We start from the raw sequence: 13,955 nt of genomic DNA, 5'->3' as shown, positions 1-13,955 counted from the left end.
CTCTGTTGTTCCAAGTACCTAGTCGTGGAGAAAATGTTTCAAATATTCATTACTAGACGGCGCACAGTCCTAGCGCCAACCGGTTCGCTTCCCTGCCGAGATCCAAGAGCCATACAAGGTCTCCTCCACTCTGGTGATGCACAGTTCGTGTGGCAAGCAGGGTGCATACAAGCTTTTGTTTGTATCAATAAAACAGCTCTGTAATGGAAGGTGATAATTTACATACGAAACGAAACTTGTTACCAGATCAGACAACTGTGCACCTCAAAATAAAAATAGCACGGCTGTGTTTTTAAAGATGATTCTGGTAGGCGTGGGATGGTTTGAAGCAGTAACATAAAAGTTTTTGATGGTGGGAACAGCTATTCTGGCTATGTCACAGATTTTGCAATCAGAAAAACAGAGAAAGGGAAGCATAGCTCAGGTTCCGCAAGATTTACACAAGATTGTTGAGTCAGCTAGAGCTACGAGTCTATTCCAAGTAATTCCAATGCATGTAACTCGTTCCTATGATATTTAAAGATGCTGCTAGAACTTCGTTATCAATGCAGGCGTTGCAAACCCAGTATGATGAAAGAGCCTCATACTCATCCACCTCAAATAATTATTATTGTTACTCTGAAACTGGAGAATTGAAAAATATCAATGTGTTCAAAAGAGGAAAGACCATGGCTGACGTATACCATGTCTGCTTTATCTGAAAGACCAACCATGTTTATCAGTTGCAAACTGGATGACCTGTTGAATCTACCACTTCTTCCTCAACAGCACAGTGAGTTCTATAGTAAACTTTGCAACATCTGATCCCAAGAATGGAGTTGCGTAAGAAAGACAAGTCAGTACTGAAAGATGTTTCCTTGAACATGATTCTTTTGTAAAAAATGTATAAGATACAAGAAATGGATTTTGTTGGCTGCAGTTCTACTAATTATAATATGACCGCTGTTTTTCTGTACGTGCATTATCACAAATAAAATACTGCACATTAATGGCACTTGAAATAAAAGCTTTCTTATTGGCACTTGGAACCAGTCAGTCCCCTGGTATGGCACATAGAGCGACATTAATAAAATTTTTATTTTCTAATTTGTCTCATTCTGTAGCGATGAGGTGATCAGGACAATTCTGTGATAACAGAATTCCTTCTCAATATTGTGAGTACAAAAGGTTTAAGTACAAATAGAGTACAGTTTTTTTGTTTCTCCTGACAAATGTGAGATTTTGCACTTACAATGTTTGACATTTCCACTCTTCAAATATACATAGCATTCAAGTTACAACAAAGTGCACGATACGTTCCGTGTAGCTGTGAGGAAACTATTACAAAATCACCAGTAACAGCAACATACGAGTGCAGTGACCTCTCTGTCCCGCACGCCCATTCCATCAACGAAAACGAAATTTGGTTGTGTCTTATCGAGAGTAAGCCGTAACAGTGTCCGGCAAGGTAGCTCAATTTATTACACAGAAAACGCTCTACGTTCTGACTATAATAGATACGGATGGTGTTACTGATACTTGTTCTACTACACGTTGAGGGCCTCAGGCAGCTGCTATTCCCCGTTGAACACATAAAGGTGCCTAAAACAATCTTCATGGCAAAACTCGGCCGCAAACTGCAGCTGAAATGAAGACGCTCCTGCAGAATTTTCGTTGGAAAGTGTTTGATCATCCTCCATAAATCCCGGACTTCCCCTCTGATTTCATCTCTTTGCTCACATGAACAGCTGCCTAGGTGGTTGCCTTCTACGACGAGGGTATTGGGAAATTGGTACAACGCTACAATATACTGTATTCCTAAGTCGGAGCGGCGACTATGTAGAGAATTACCTGAAAGGTTAGCTAAATTTTGCAAATAAAAGATTTTTTTATTTTCACTGTGGTTTCCATTTCGCGACCGATCGACCATGGAAAAAAAGGGCCTCATATGTTCGGCAGCAACCCGAAACAAACGAAATTCGGTCCTCAATATGTAGCAGCTACGACTCTTGCTGCAAACGCTATCACAGTGATGTTGACATTGCAGTTAATTTGACCGTCTCTGCACACCCCCGAACAGGTCACAAACTGTCGGACATCCAGCTAACAGACTACTTGATCTAAGAAACTATATGGGAAATGTCAAGGTAGATGTAAGTTTTGTAGATTGTTGTCTCACAAAAATCGATGGATTTCATAGTATTGTCAGTGCCAAAATCGCTCTTGCTATCGATGTGGCTTCTTTCGATCGATTTTGTACAGGGTTACGAGGAATATTTCCTGTGTATCAGAACCGTTACCAAAATCTTAAAATGTCGCTTTGAGATTCAGTAAACACTGGTGAGAAAACAGTTCTCTGTGTGCCCGTGGTGTCCGACAATTCTAGCTAGCAAAAAAGTCAAAATGGCATTTTTATGGCTTTACGCTGTAAACTTCAGAAAATTTGCTCACAATGATTGTGCAGACACGACTACTTTTCATTCCTGTTGGAATCAGGATTTGTTGCGGAATCTTGATGGTCATTTACAGTAAATTCTTTTCGCGATTACAGAAAGTTCTGGACTCCAGTGTAGAAAAAGTGCAAATAGTAATAAAAATTGGAAAACAATTATATCAAAACTATTAAATGTTGCACATAAGCTAACTGTTACAAATAAGAAGAACGGTCATGGCTACACACCTTTGACTAGGTGAGGCGTAATGGCTTCCACAGACTTGACGACGCAGGCATCGTACTGCGGGTCACTGCGTTTGCAAATGGGTACGTTGTTTGCTGTTCGGAAGAAAAATGTAGTTACAAAATGACAATATTACATGACTTCTCTTTCAGGTAGTTACATTTATTTACATCATTTCATGATGAGTACTGGAGACTTAGATGCCAATTTATTTACTAATGACAATGTTAGCCTTTTGAAGCGTTGACGAGGAAGATTACAAATTTTATCAATATTATTTACATTAGTTACATAGAGTACAAAGCACCAGCCCCAGGATTGATCGACCATGCATTGGATTATCAGATGAAGTCGTAGGATACTTCTATTTCGAATGCTTACACGTAAATTCCACGTTGTTTTTCTTTATACTGATAATCACTTGTGGTAACTAAAAGTCACTAATGTGGCTGTCTTTTTTCCCACAGCGAACTCTTGAACGTGGTGACATTGATGAAAAGAAATAGTCTTCCCATTTATTGGCATACACCGCTATATCCCATCACTTATGAGCTGATAAACAAACCTCTTGTGACGAAACGGGTCCGTCATTTGAACCATGTGGAACGGGTCAGTTTACAGGACATGTATACATGATTAGTGTTCACATTAATGGATGCATTATTTTTTTCAGTCCTTACTCATGCAACTGCACTTACCTGTTTTTTTTTCTTTTTTTACTGGCTACGAGTTTTCAAGTAAAACTTCATCAGTGGAATAGGAGGAGTAGACCAGAAGAAATGATTTTAAATTTGATTTAAAACTTGCTTTGCTATCTGTCAGACATTCTTATGTTACCGGACAATTGAAAAAAAATGTTGCTGTGTATTGACCTCCATTCTGAGCCACTGACGTCTTTAATAATGTGTAATAAAGGTTATTTTTCGCTCCAATGTTGTAGGTATGGACATCACCGTGCTTCTCAAATTGTGATGGATTATTTATCACGAATTTCATTGGTGAAAATGTATATCGTGGCGGCGCAGTTAAAACGCCTAGCTCCTTGACGAGGTACCTACATGACATCCGTGGGTTAGCGCTTAGCACCACATGTTATTCTTACTGCTCGCTTCTGTGCAAGCAGTACTTTCCTTCTAAGTGATGAGCTACTCTCGAAAATTATTCCACGCGACATTATTGAGTGGATATATGTAGAATATGTCTGGAGGGTGAGATGTTTGTTTCCAAGATTAGCAGTTGTACGAAGAGCAGAAGTAGCTTAACTGTGTGAGAAGCTCTGTGACATGCTTCTTGCAGTTCAAGTTTCCATCAATATGCATACCCAAAAATTTGTAGCATTCTACGCTATTTACTGACTCCTGCTCATGTGCTGACTCAGTTGTTGGCAGAACTCTGTTTGTTGTGCAGACCGCAAAATTCAAATAGAGTTCATTTTCAGAGCAGTGGAAGTGGCGATACGGAGGCAGCTGACAATTCCGGTACAGCTCTGTGCACAATACAGTGCATCCCTGGTGGACATACCAGTGCGCTCTCTGTCAAATGCCAACTAATTTAAATCTGAGTATGATTAGCTACATTTTCTATAGAGAAGGGGAAAGGTTGTTCATCTTGGTGCTTATCTTCATGTGTTCTGTGCTTGTCTATAGTGCTTGTAGAAATTGCCGCGTGCTGTCGTCCTACCGCCCGAAGCGCAGCCCCGGCAGTCAAGCGAACTAGCGAAGTAACGGCCCCACTTGCCGCTATACACACTGGCTGACCACTTTCGATTATTACGTCACAGTCGTGCTGCTCCCAGTGACCGAGCGAAATGAGCACGGCACCAGTAACGGTAAACGCAACCGTTCAGCTTGATGCACACGTGCTGCTCTCCCGTAGCCGGTTAGACTGCATGGGGTGTCTACACACGTGACTTAGAGGTCGCGACCAGGCCAGCATGTCTCGAGTGGCTGCTTGTCACGTGTCAATGGTGGCCTAAATAAGCCCAGCGGGCACTCCTGCCGCTTCACGAGACTTTGCACATCTGGCGTAACAGAAGCACCGACAGATATTAACAAATCGTTGTTCATACACCTACATCGATACTTTGCAAACCACACCTAAGTACGTGGCAGACGGTTCATCGAACCACCTTCACAATAATTCTCTGTTGTTCCACTCTCGAACACCTTGTGGAAAAAACGAACATCTACATTTTAGCGTGCAAACTCTGATTTCCTTTATTTTATTATGATGATCATTTCTCGGTATGTAGGTCGGCGCCAGCAAAATAATTTCGCATTCGGAGGAGAAGGCTGGTGATTGAAATTTCGTAAGAACGTCCCACCGCAACGAGACAGGCTTTTGTTGTAATGATGTCCACACCAAATCCTGTAAAATGTCCGTGACACACTTTCCAGTATTTCTCTATAATACAAAACGTGCTGCCCTTCTTTGAACTTTCTCGATGTACTCCTTTAATCCTATCCGGCAAGGGTCCCACACCGCGCAGCAGTACGGTCATACTTGGTATAGGCAGCGTTCACAGTAGACCTGATGCATCTCCTAAGCGTCCTGCCAATAAAACGCAGTCTTTGGTTCACCTTTCTCCATTATTTCCTGTGTGTTCTTTCCAATTTAAGTTGTTCGTAATTGTAATTCGTAGGTATTTAGTTTAATTTACGGCCCTTAGACCTGATTGATTTATCGCGTAACCGAAGTTTAAAGGGTTCCTTTTATTACTCATGAGGATGACCTCACACTTTTCATTATGTAGGATCGATTGCCAATTTTCGCACCACACTGAAATCTAAATCGTTTTGCAGTTGGTTTTGATCTTCTCATGACTTTACTAAAAGATAAACGACAACAACCTAAGACGGCTGCTCAGATTGTCTCCTACATCGTTTATATAAGTAAGGAACAACAGGCGGCCTATAACATTACCTTGGGGAACGCCAGAAACCACTTCTGTTTTACTCGATGACTTTACGTCAGTTACTACCAACTGTGACCTCTGTGACAAGAAACCATGAATCCCCTCGCATAATTGAGACGGTATTCCATAAGCACGAAATTTGATTACGAGCCGCTTGTGAGGTAAGGTATCAAAAGCCTTCTGGTAATACAGAATAAATTTGAAGTCCCTTTGTTAATAGCACTCAATAATTCGTGTGAATAAAGAGCTATTTGTGTTACACAAGAACAATGTTTTCCAAATCCGTGTTACTATGTGTCAATAGATCATTCCTTTCGAGGTGATTCATAATGTTCGAACATATATATTATGTTCCAAAATCCTGTTGTGTATCGACGTTAATGATATGGCCCTATATTTTAGTCGATTGCCCCTATTGCTTTTCTTGAATACTGGTGTGACCTGTGCAGCTTTCCAGTCTTTGGGTACGGATCCTTCGTCGAGCAAGCAGTTGTATATGATTGTCAAGTATGGAGCTATTGCATCAGCATATTTTGTTGGGAAACTGACTGTTATACATTGGATCGGAAGACTTGCTTTTATTGAGTAATTTAAGTTGCTTCTGTACCCCGCGGATATCTAGTTCTAAGTTACTCATGTTGGTAGCCCTTCTTGATTAGAATTCTGGGAAATTTACTTCGTCTTCTTTGGTGAGGGAATTCGGTAGGCTGTGTTTAGTTACTCTGCTTTAGCGGCGCTGTCATCGATAGTACCTCCATTGCTATCGCGCAGTGAACACGTTGATTGTGTCTTGCCGCTAGAATACATTACATACGACCTGAATCTCTCTGGATTTTCTGCCATGCTTCGAGATAATGTTTCGTTGTGGACTCTGTTATAACCGTCTTGCACTGAAGACCGCGCTAAATTTCGAGCGTTCTTATAAATTTGGCATGCTTTTTTTCATTTTTTCTGCAACAGTGTTCTGATCTGTTTTGTGTACCATGGTGGATCAGTTCCTCGTTTGTTAATTTATCTGGTGTAAATCTCTCAATTGCTGTCGATAATATTTCTTTGAATTCAAGCCACATCTGGTCTACACTCACCTTGTTAATTTGGAAGGAGTGCGGATTGTTTATCAGGAAGGCGTCAAGCGAATTTTTATCTGCTTTTTTTGAATAGATACATTTTTCGTTTAGTTTTGGTGGATTGATAGAAGAGATAGAGAAGATCAAACGGAGAGCAGCGCGCTTCGTTACAGGATCATTTAGTAATCGCGAAAGAGTTACGGAGATGACAGATAAACTCCAGTGGAAGACTCTGCAAGAGAGACGCTCAGCAGCTCGGTTCAGGCTTTTGTTGAAGTTTCGAGAACATACCTTCACCGAGGAGTCAAGCAGTATATTGCTTCCTCCTACGTATATCTCGCGAAGAGACCGTGAGGATAAAATCAGAGAGATTAGAGCCCACACAGAGGCATACCGCCAATCTATCTTTCCACGAACAATACGAGACTGGAATAGAAGGGAGAACCGATAGAGGTACTCAAGGTACCCTCCGCCACACACCGTCAGGTGGCTTGCGGAGTATAGATGTAGATGTTGATGTAGATGTTAGGGAGTGTTTGATGGTCGTTATTAGCTCAGAATTATTTGTTGCTGAGAGGTCAATTATATTTTCACAATCGTTTACTATTCGACTGGTCTCATGAACTAATTGCTCGAAATAATTGTCACAGAAAGCGTTTAGTACAATTTCGGATGTTGTTTTATGCGTACCTCCGGACTTACACATGTATTTTCGGCAACATATCGAGGTAAATTGAAGTCACCACCAACTATAATTGTATGAGTCGGGTACATGTTTGAAATTACTCAAGTTTTCTTTGAACCTTCCAGCAATTGTATCGTCTGAATTGGGAGGTCAGTAAAAGCATCCCATTATTGTTTTATTCCGGTTGCCGAGAATGACCTCTGCCAATACTAACATGAACTATCTACTTCAATTTCGCAACAAGATAAACCTAAGATCAATAGATACTCCACCGCCAACTTTATTCAGCCAATCATTTCTGAACACCGTTAGGTCCTTCGCAAAAATTTCGGCTGAACTTATCTCCGGCTTTAGCAAACTTCCTATGCCCATAGCGATTTGAGCATCAGTGCTTTCAATTAGCGCTTGGAGCTCTGGTACTTTCCCAACACAGCTACGACAATTAACAACTGTTTACAGATGGTTCCTAAATCTACGTTACTCCTGTGTTCGAGCTGCACCCTCTGAGACTGAAGCCCTTGGGTGCGTTTCCCCGAGGCCCTCTAACCTAAAAAGCCGCACAATCCACGCTACACAGCCCCCGCTACCCGAGTAGTCGCGGCTGTTTTCATCAACTCTGATCATTAATATGTGTCTATCATTTGAAGTAGGAGACTTGTAAGTGTTTGTACGTGACGTGAACGTCAGATGCAGTATGAAACACATTCAGACGGCCTCTGAAATAGGACTAATGCGGCGTTCTTGATGGCCGTGGTGCTGCGACTTTCCAGTTCTGACAACACTGCTGGAACGGATGGAATGTAAGCTTTGCTGCTGACTAATCCCCGCGGGAAGAAAGCCGGCGAGATGGTTGGCTATTTGGGAAAGATACTGTCAGCAGCCGATGCGCGACGAATCCTTCTACAGGGTGGCGCAGATGGATCGGGTGGTTTTAAAATACTTGTCAAACTGTCAATTGTAAAGGTATTGGATTGAAATAAAGTGCAAAACGTGTAGTTACAATGGAAGTTTATTAACAAAAAAATAGTAATGTTAGTTTTTAAAAATTACATCCATCAAATGCCCTCCTTCTCGAGCGACGCATTCTTGGAGTCGGTCCTTAACGTTCCGCATTGCCCGCTCAAGCACATCACCAGGAATTGATGTGATTTCGGTGTGAATTGCTGCCTTCAACTCCTGAATGGTCCGGGGTTTGTTCATGTAGACCCTTGCTTTTAAATAGCCCCATAAGAAAAAGTCACATACCGTGAGGTCCGGTGAGCGAGGGGGCCAATGGACATCTCCATTACGGGAAATCAAACGGCCAGGGAACAGAGCGCGTACAGCTTGCATTGATATCCTAGCGGTATGTGCAGTTGCCCCGTCTTGTTGGAACCACATATTGCCCATGTCGTAATTGTTCTCTTCAAGTTGTGGGAGAAGAAAATCTTCAATCATGTTCACATAACGCTGCGAATTAACAGTAACCGCCTGCTCCCTTTCATTTTCAAAAAAGTAAGGACCAATTATCCCTACCTTAGAAACCCCACACCAAACCGTCACTTTGTCACTATGGAGAGGCCGTTGGTGTAGATCTCTTGGGTTAGTGTCGGCCCAGTAACGGCAATTTTGCTTGTTTACGTATCCGTTAATGTGAAAGTGAGCCTCGTCAGACATCATGATAATCAGGTTTACATCTTCCAATAACTCCAACATCTGTTGGCTAAACTGAAGCCTTTGAAGATGGTCTGTTGGGAGAATCTTCTGTACCAACAGGATTTTATAGGGGTGGAATTTCAGTTCTTCGTTAAGAATCCTTTGAAGGCTCCGACGTGACATTCCAAGAGCTTGAGCACGACGTCTCGTTGATCGACGTGGGCTCGCAGTGACATCGCGTCTCACACGCTCCACATTCTCAGGCGTTGTTATTGTTGGCGGTCTAGGCGTCCATTTTGGAGCACATGAACCAGTAGTGCGGAAATTATGCACCCAACTCAATATCGTATCTCGCTTAGGAACACTACCGCGAGGTGGGATGTTGAAACGCCGGCGAAAGGCACGCGTCACAGCAACAATTGACTCGTTATTGCGTATGAACTCTTCCACTGCGAAAACACGATGCTCAACGGACCACGTAGCCATCGCGACTGACTGCCAGTAGTGATGGGGAGCTCGTGAATGAGTCGTTCAAATGAACGCTTCATTCCAGTGAAGTGTGAACTAACCACTCATTTTCAATGAACTGGTACTTCAAACTCTTCACAGATAGCACACTCCACACTTTTTTCTAGTTCACTCACTCTCTTCCCCTCTCCCTCTCCCACTACATCGGCGCGTCTACGGGTAGCCTACCGTTGGCAGCGCTTGCAGACAAATGAATATTAAAGATACAAACGAAGAGGCTGGCTGTTATTTAATAACACTGAAAGAGGGGTTTTACCTGAAATCGTACCAGTGACTGCAGGTGACAGTTTACGTTTTGAATCTGGAGGGTTATTATTCTCAACAAAAATAAAATCTACAGGAAAACTTCTGAATAATTACTTAACGTAGGTATATAGGCTTTATGACAGTGGTAAACATACTCATTCTATTTTGGACTAAATTTTAAAAGGAACATAAAATTGGACTGCATTTCGTTCGTAGTCCTCGTTTTCAGTCCATGAATACAACAAATAATGTTTCATTTGGCGCTTCATGAGAAAATGTCGAGCAAAATTAAATGTAATACTTTCTTTATATGTGACAGGCTTCTCTGTTTATCTTTCCTTTGTCCCCTTCGACCATGCTCTGTTTAACTCAAACGCTATAAGAGCGCAAAACGTTGCGTGCACGTTACTGCATAGTTCGGCCATCTGTTGGTATTATTATGAAGTATTACGAAGCTTTATTGTACGAGCGAGGCGAAGCGAAGCGAGCGCTGAGCAGCTGAGCGGCGAACTGGCCAACTTCGCCAGGCTTCCGTACTTCATGAATGAACTACTTCATTTGAACGCTTCACGGCAAAGAGTGAAATGAATGAAGTAGTTCACAGGAATGAACGAGTTCGACCCATCTCTAACTGCCAGCCTGCAACTGAAACTTCCCGTCACCCCCCACCACAGGACGAAGTCGCCGAACACCTGGCTCCCCCCCTCCAGACGTACAGTCCACTTCAAAACCACCCGATCCATCTGCGCCACCCTGTATATTCTATATATCTATACAGTCTTCGATTTAGATATTCGTGGACGTTAGTAAGCCAGAGGAGTCCCGTCTTGTTGCAAAACGCACCCAGCTCCTTGTTCTTCGCACTGAATTATTGCTTCAAGCAATGTGCCAGCAAGCAATAGACCAAACACACTGGTTAGCAGCGACACAAAAGCATTTACTTTGGACTGTCGCCATCAATAGCAGTGGCACCGTGGGTTTTCTCGGACCATATAACTTGACATGACTGATTTCGACTCACAGTGAGTCCCTCCAAATAATCCCTCATTCTATTCAGTTTGTAGCCTTAAAATTTAATAAAACACCTACCCATCTGTTTATTTATTTAACCTGATCTGATTAGGATCATCAGGCCTTCTCTTGCACTGGACCAGGGTTTCATATGTACTCTATTTGTTACATTGCAATTTTAGTATGACAACTACTGTTAAAATGATTTGAGTGTCTGCAGTGGCAGTGTGAATAAATTATACTGACCATGAAGTAACAAGGTTAATACCGGCATTACTTGTACTACTGCAGCTGCAGCGACTAATACTGATGATGCTGATAATAATAATAATAATAATAATAATAATAATAATAATGACATTAATAACAATAATGATAGTGGCAGATAAGGGAAAAATATATAGGTCTACAAAATATGTGTTTTCTGATATAGCGAGTTTTGGGAAAAGGAAATTTAAGAAGACTACATCACCTAAGAATACCGGGAAACGAGGAAGATCAGGTTGGAAAAAGGGATGTACAAACATAACGAGTGCCTTCAGGGTCAATTGTAATCTTACTGTTCCTCTAGTAGATATGGTCATTACCCGCCTTCTGAACCTGGAGATGCTCTTAGTTCTCTAACATAATGCGGGAGGCTGCTCCAGAGTCGTATTCCTGCCGATGAGGTCTTCGAGAAAGTGGCTGGACGATTGGGTGGGACAGAAAGGATTTTGCTCTGCCGTGTTGTTCAAACAAGAGCGTTAAGGGCGAGGAGAGATGTGAGGGACATTGTTCATTGATAAGGCAGTACAAAAGACAGAGGGTATGGAAATCTCTGAGCTTGTCTGCACTCAGGCAGGATACCTGTGCATATGTTGGTGAAACGTGATCGAAGAGTCGAGCATCACAGATGTAACGAACACAGGCAATCGTAACCAGTTCCAGGGCCTTGAGCTTTCCTGAGAAAGGACTTGAAGGGTAACATCGCTGTCATCAATAACTGAAAGTATAAGTATTTGTACTAGTTTCATTTTCAGGTCGAGAAGAAAGAGCTTTTTGCATTTTTGCAGGGCATGGAGTGATGTTGATGCCTTTTTGCAAGTTACAATTACGTGCTCAGTCCAATTTAGATTTTCATCTATTACTCCTACACTCATTGCTGAAGGAGAGAAATTGATTCTGTCCCATTTCGTGTTAAAGAAGGCAGGGATTCTAGATACACTCCTGGAAATTGAAATAAGAACACCGTGAATTCATTGTCCCAGGAAGGGGAAACTTTATTGACACATTCCTGGGGTCAGATACATCACATGATCACACTGACAGAACCACAGGCACATAGACACAGGCAACAGAGCATGCACAATGTCGGCACTAGTACAGTGTATATCCACCTTTCGCAGCAATGCAGGCTGCTATTCTCCCATGGAGACGATCGTAGAGATGCTGGATGTAGTCCTGTGGAACGGCTTGCCATGCCATTTCCACCTGGCGCCTCAGTTGGACCAGCGTTCGTGCTGGACGTGCAGACCGCGTGAGACGACGCTTCATCCAGTCCCAAACATGCTCAATGGGGGACAGATCCGGAGATCTTGCTGGCCAGGGTAGTTGACTTACACCTTCTAGAGCACGTTGGGTGGCACGGGATACATGCGGAGGTGCATTGTCCTGTTGGAACAGCAAGTTCCCTTGCCGGTCTAGGAATGGTAGAACGATGGGTTCGATGACGGTTTGGATGTACCGTGCACTATTCAGCGTCCCCTCGACGATCACCAGTGGTGTACGGCCAGTGTAGAGATCGCTCCCCACACCATGATGCCGGGTGTTGGCCCTGTGTGCCTCGGTCGTATGCAGTCCTGATTGTGGCGCTCACCTGCACGGCGCCAAACACGCATACGACCATCATTGGCACCAAGGCAGAAGCGACTCTCATCGCTGAAGACGACACGTCTCCATTCGTCCCTCCATTCACGCCTGTCGCGACACCACTGGAGGCGGGCTGCACGATGTTGGGGCGTGAGCGGAAGACGGCCTAACGGTGTGCGGGACCGTAGCCCAGCTTCATGGAGACGGTTGCGAATGGTCCTCGCCGATACCCCAGGAGCAACAGTGTCCCTAATTTGCTGGAAAGTGGCGGTGCGGTCCCCTACGGCACTGCGTAGGATCCTACGGTCTTGGCGTGCATCCGTGCGTCGCTGCGGTCCGGTCCCAGGTCGACGGGCACGTGCACCTTCCGCCGACCACTGGCGACAACATCGATGTACTGTGGAGACCTCACGCCCCACGTGTTGAGCAATTCGGCGGTACGTCCACCCGGCCTCCCGCATGCCCACTATACGCCCTCGCTCAAAGTCCGTCAACTGCACATACGGTTCACGTCCATGCTGTCGCGGCATGCTACCAGTGTTAAAGACTGCGATGGAGCTCCGTATGCCACGGCAAACTGGCTGACACTGACGGCGGCGGTGCACAAATGCTGCGCAGCTAGCGCCATTCGACGGCCAACACCGCGGTTCCTGGTGTGTCGGCTGTGCCGTGCGTGTGATCATTGCTTGTACAGCCCTCTCGCAGTGTCCGGAGCAAGTATGGTGGGTCTGACACACCGGTGTCAATGTGTTCTTTTTTCCATTTCCAGGAGTGTATTTCGGGCTAATGATCCTAGAATGACCAACCAGTACCGCTTGGCATTTGGATGGGCTGAACTTTAACGTACACCCTGCAGCATTTTGACAGTGCACACAAGTCGATATTGAGATTATCGATAGTTATCTTCAGGTTTATAGGTTTTGCACTTAGATACAACTGGACGTCATCAACGTACACGTGGTATTTGCAATAGGACGAAATTGATGACGTATCATTTACATACAATGGAAGGAATACAGGACGTAATACCAAACGCTGATGGATGGTGGATACTACTTGCCTCCATGGTGACTTTACAGTGTCCGACATAAAGCACTGCTGGCGAGACGTCAGATATGAGCGAAATCATCGCAGTGCACTTGGCGGGAAATTTAGGCTGCTAAGTTTGGCCCGTAAAATATCATAATCGCGGAATCAAAAGCTTTGCTGAAGTTTAAGAAGCACATGATAATTGCCCCTTGCCCATCTATGGTAAGCTTCAAGTCATCTGTTACCTTTATTATGGCAGTGTTGTGCTGCGACGTTTACGGAGGCCTAATTGGTATTCGCCTAATAGGTTGTTCATAGTTAGGTACTTTATTAAC

At 43.6% G+C, this 13,955-nt stretch overlaps 1 protein-coding gene across 1 annotated transcript in view; it reads right to left on the bottom strand.

Annotated features, from left to right (window-relative positions):
- The window catches only part of LOC126154355 (circadian clock-controlled protein daywake-like), a 61,972-nt gene that overhangs the window by 27,799 nt on the left and 20,218 nt on the right, over positions 1-13,955 (bottom strand). Inside the window, exon 2 of the mRNA XM_049916131.1 lies at positions 2,660-2,752. Coding sequence (XP_049772088.1) covers positions 2,660-2,752 — 93 coding nt within the window. The remainder of the gene's footprint in view (positions 1-2,659; positions 2,753-13,955) is intronic.

This window comes from Schistocerca cancellata, chromosome 2 (assembly GCF_023864275.1).
Source record: "Schistocerca cancellata isolate TAMUIC-IGC-003103 chromosome 2, iqSchCanc2.1, whole genome shotgun sequence".
In the NCBI taxonomy this organism is placed as follows: Eukaryota; Metazoa; Arthropoda; class Insecta; order Orthoptera; family Acrididae; genus Schistocerca; species Schistocerca cancellata.
Note: the sequence above shows the minus strand (reverse complement) of the source record. Positions and strands in the feature narration are given on the sequence as shown.